This window comes from Arachis ipaensis, chromosome B06 (genome assembly GCF_000816755.2).
Source record: "Arachis ipaensis cultivar K30076 chromosome B06, Araip1.1, whole genome shotgun sequence".
NCBI classification, from domain to species: Eukaryota; Viridiplantae; Streptophyta; class Magnoliopsida; order Fabales; family Fabaceae; genus Arachis; species Arachis ipaensis.
In genome coordinates, this window is record NC_029790.2 from 137,017,086 (window position 1) to 137,020,327 (window position 3,242).

Consider the following 3,242-nt stretch of genomic DNA (forward strand, 5'->3'; position numbering starts at 1 on the left):
TGGTAGCTATATATGATAAATAAAAAAGTTGAAAATAAAAATCGTTTTCAATAAATAAAAGCTATAAAAATTGTTTGATATTAAAAATTGAAATAATTTTAGGAGATATAAATATAATAATTCATTTTTTATTTTGATAAGCACAATTAAAAAATATTTAAAAATCATAAAAAACAAATACATAATAGTTTTTTATTTAACAAAAAGAAAATGATATTATTCTTTTTATTAACTCTCAACATTCGAATAACTCCTAAGAAGAAATAAGAGTAGTATCATCATTTTGTTAAATATATTTTGATACTCGAGCTGTACAATCAATCTGCACTTTTGATATTTATTTCATAATAATCTTAATGGAGTCTTATGGATCATATATAATTAATTAATTTAAATTGCAACATATATATATGGTAGGTGGACCAAGAGTAGCTGGGCATTTCTGAATGAGCCTCCAGTTACTGAATCTTCATCCAACAAGTATGTGTCTCAGTTTCATGTTGCAAACATGGGAACTGCTCATGGAGATGGAATCAGTGCTTGACATCGATGATGATGCATGAATCTAACTTAATACCAAGATATGTGAATATATTGGTTAATATTATGTGTGATGGAATGGTGTTTGTGTTTTTGAACCAATTAATATATAGTGGGGTTTGTTCTTTGAGTTATGATTAGAGTATGAATGAGTAAGCTTAATATTATTAAGAGAGTTATAGATAATAGTTTATGCAAATCTTCAATCCGCTTTTATTGTTTTTTGGAAGAGAAAAAAAGTCTATATGTACAAGTGATTTTGATGAGTTAGTATTTATTTAACAAAAGTTCTCTCTCTCGTTTTTTTTTTTTAACATACCGAATGCTGATTAGTGTGCCTTGTTCTTCAGTACAATATATACTGTGGTAACAAATTGAACAAATTGAACCCTAAAAATTGATCCAAAAAAATATGATATTCTTTTAATGTATTAAGCATGTGATAATCTTGTACTGTATTTAGCATAATCGATGTTGAATCCCACAAACAGGATTATTATTGACGGGATCTAATTAAAAATGGTTGGTTGATGTAATTGATAATTTTATTTTATAACACCTATAAATTATTGTGTGATGTATCTAGAGTGTAAACCCAGCTGAAATGGATACAAAATTTCAATATGACAACTATTTTGAAATAGACATGACATATGAATGAACAAACTCTCTAATTGTCATGGAGCAGTGAGTATTGCATAATTTGCATCAAAGAGAGACTTTTGGAAAATTGGAAGGAAAATACTTGAAAATTCTAAACAATTTCTTTGTAATTAAAATAAATAGAAATGAAGGGTTTGAAACTACTATATACTTTTACACTTTTATTATCTATTAAAATTACGAATTAAAAAAGTAAATAGTAATACAATAATTTATTGAAAAATTAAATTTAAATTTCATAAAATCTTCCAATTTGAAGGAACTTGAAAATAGAGAATTTTGAGAAACTAGTAAAAACCTTGAAAACCCTCGAAATCCAACGTACAATGTGGTCTAATATGGACATAGTTGGTGAAAGTGACATATGTTTCTTTTGCTTAACGAGTAGTTCACACTCGAATATAAATATGGGGAGATTAACGTTGAAAAAGCCATACTCTGTAATCTTGTCAAGATAAGTAGTAGACAAAGCAATGGACAGAGAGTTAGAAAAGATTCATTTAGAGGTCAAAAGTTCAATGTTACATTGGTAAAAACTGATGGTTGGAACTTGATGAATAATAAAACATAATTTATTGACCGGTATTAAAAATTCATCATAATGTACAATTTTTACCTCGATTAAATGTGAAAAGGTGGTAAAGATTGAAGAATTTTCACCAATAGTCCACCATCACTAGGACTTTCACCTTCCTTCCAAACCTTGAAATCAGAAGGAAAGTAATTAGCATCACTCCAACGTTTTAGGGAAATTAGGTCAAATGGTCCTTGTACATTTCCCTGTGGATCTTTATAATACCATATCTTCAACTGATTAAAAGGTTGAACCTCTTTTGTAATGATTGGTTGATCACTTTCATCGTCATCGTCGTCGTCACTCAGCTCTATAACCTGCGGTTGAGATGGTGGTGCTGGCTCGGCCTGCTGTGCTACAGAGATCCTAAATCCATTCGATTCAGCTGGCTTAGACACCCCATTAGTCTTCAATGCAAAGTTTAATAGTTGTTCTGCCTTAGACACACCATCATTCTTATGTGCAAAGTCTATTAATTGTTCTGGGTTAGACACAACACCATTTTTATATGGAAAGCCTATTAGTTGCTCTGGCTGCTGTTGATGATTTTCTGCGAAGACAGACATACCACTGAATTATACAATGAATAAAGCTTAATCAATTCTAATGGGCAGAATTAGTTTGATATGAAATAGTTATATTCATAAGCAAATTGGCATAGAGCTACAGACTCATTTATTTCATTTTCTTCTTTTGCTGTCTAACCACATGAAAGCAACCTCATCTAGCCAGAAAATTAAATAGAGAGCATCATGGAACAGAACAAACCTGCAGCAGTTCCATGAGAAATGGAGTTAAACATACTTCCATTTGTTGCCACATTGAAAAAAGGAACTTCTGATGATCCACTGCGACCAAGAATTGATGTTGGAGAATCGCTTTCTGGTTTTGCAGGATTCGGCACATCCAGTAGTTTTGTATCCTTGTATGAGAAAAAATCTGTATCTTTAGATGGTTGCTTGCTGGTAGGCTGCCAAAACTCTTCTACATGGTTTTCTACATTTTCATCTGGATCCTCTGGTGAAATAGATTCTGATTCTAGATCCTCAGCAATAACTTGAGGAACTTCGCGCAATAACCGTTCCTGTTCATCTGGATTCTGAAGCTTCTCCCTTTTCCGTAGGTACTCATCCAGTGTGCTTCCTATTGATTAAGGAATCCACATCTTGCAGAAACTATATTTTACAGAATCCAAAGCCAGAAGAAAAAACCTCTAAGCAAAGGATTTCCTATTGAAAAATGTTCGTTGCTATACGTGACTGTTTTTCTATTCATAAGCATGTTTACTAAAAGAGAGTAAGGCCACTAAGATAAATAGATAAATCTAAAACAAATATAACCAAGGATCATAAAGTTGACATGGTTGACATATTGATCGCAATAAACAGCAAAAGATAAACAAATTACAATTAATGCGTTTAAAATCTATAGGGGAACAAATGCAATTAATAATATGGTTATGTAT

The 3,242-nt window shown here is 31.2% G+C and overlaps 2 protein-coding genes and 1 long non-coding RNA gene across 6 annotated transcripts in view; 1 reads left to right on the forward strand and 2 right to left on the reverse strand.

Annotated features, from left to right (window-relative positions):
- Positions 1–779, forward strand: part of LOC107605754 — a 1,847-nt gene extending 1,068 nt beyond the window's left edge. Inside the window, exon 4 of the mRNA XM_016307725.2 lies at positions 418–779. Within this exon, the coding sequence (XP_016163211.1) occupies positions 418–544 (127 nt within the window). The 3' untranslated portion in view covers positions 545–779. The remainder of the gene's footprint in view (positions 1–417) is intronic.
- Positions 1–3,242, reverse strand: part of LOC110263671 — a 17,168-nt gene that overhangs the window by 9,403 nt on the left and 4,523 nt on the right. The window contains exon 2 of the long non-coding RNA XR_002349570.1: positions 824–830. This is a non-coding gene — a long non-coding RNA (uncharacterized LOC110263671). The remainder of the gene's footprint in view (positions 1–823; positions 831–3,242) is intronic.
- Positions 1,666–3,242, reverse strand: part of LOC107605755 (uncharacterized protein At5g08430) — a 4,533-nt gene continuing 2,956 nt past the window's right edge. Inside the window, exons 7-9 of one of the 4 annotated variants that reach the window (XM_016307728.2) lie at positions 2,546–2,913; positions 2,032–2,327; positions 1,666–1,905 (exon numbers count right to left, since the gene is read on the reverse strand). In XM_016307728.2, the coding sequence (XP_016163214.1) occupies positions 1,825–1,905; positions 2,032–2,327; positions 2,546–2,913 (745 nt within the window). In that variant the 3' untranslated portion in view covers positions 1,666–1,824. Of the gene's footprint in view, positions 2,328–2,545; positions 2,914–3,242 lie in introns of all 4 variants that reach the window. The other 3 variants (XM_021105388.1, XM_016307727.2, XM_021105385.1) reach the window with 3 other exon arrangements.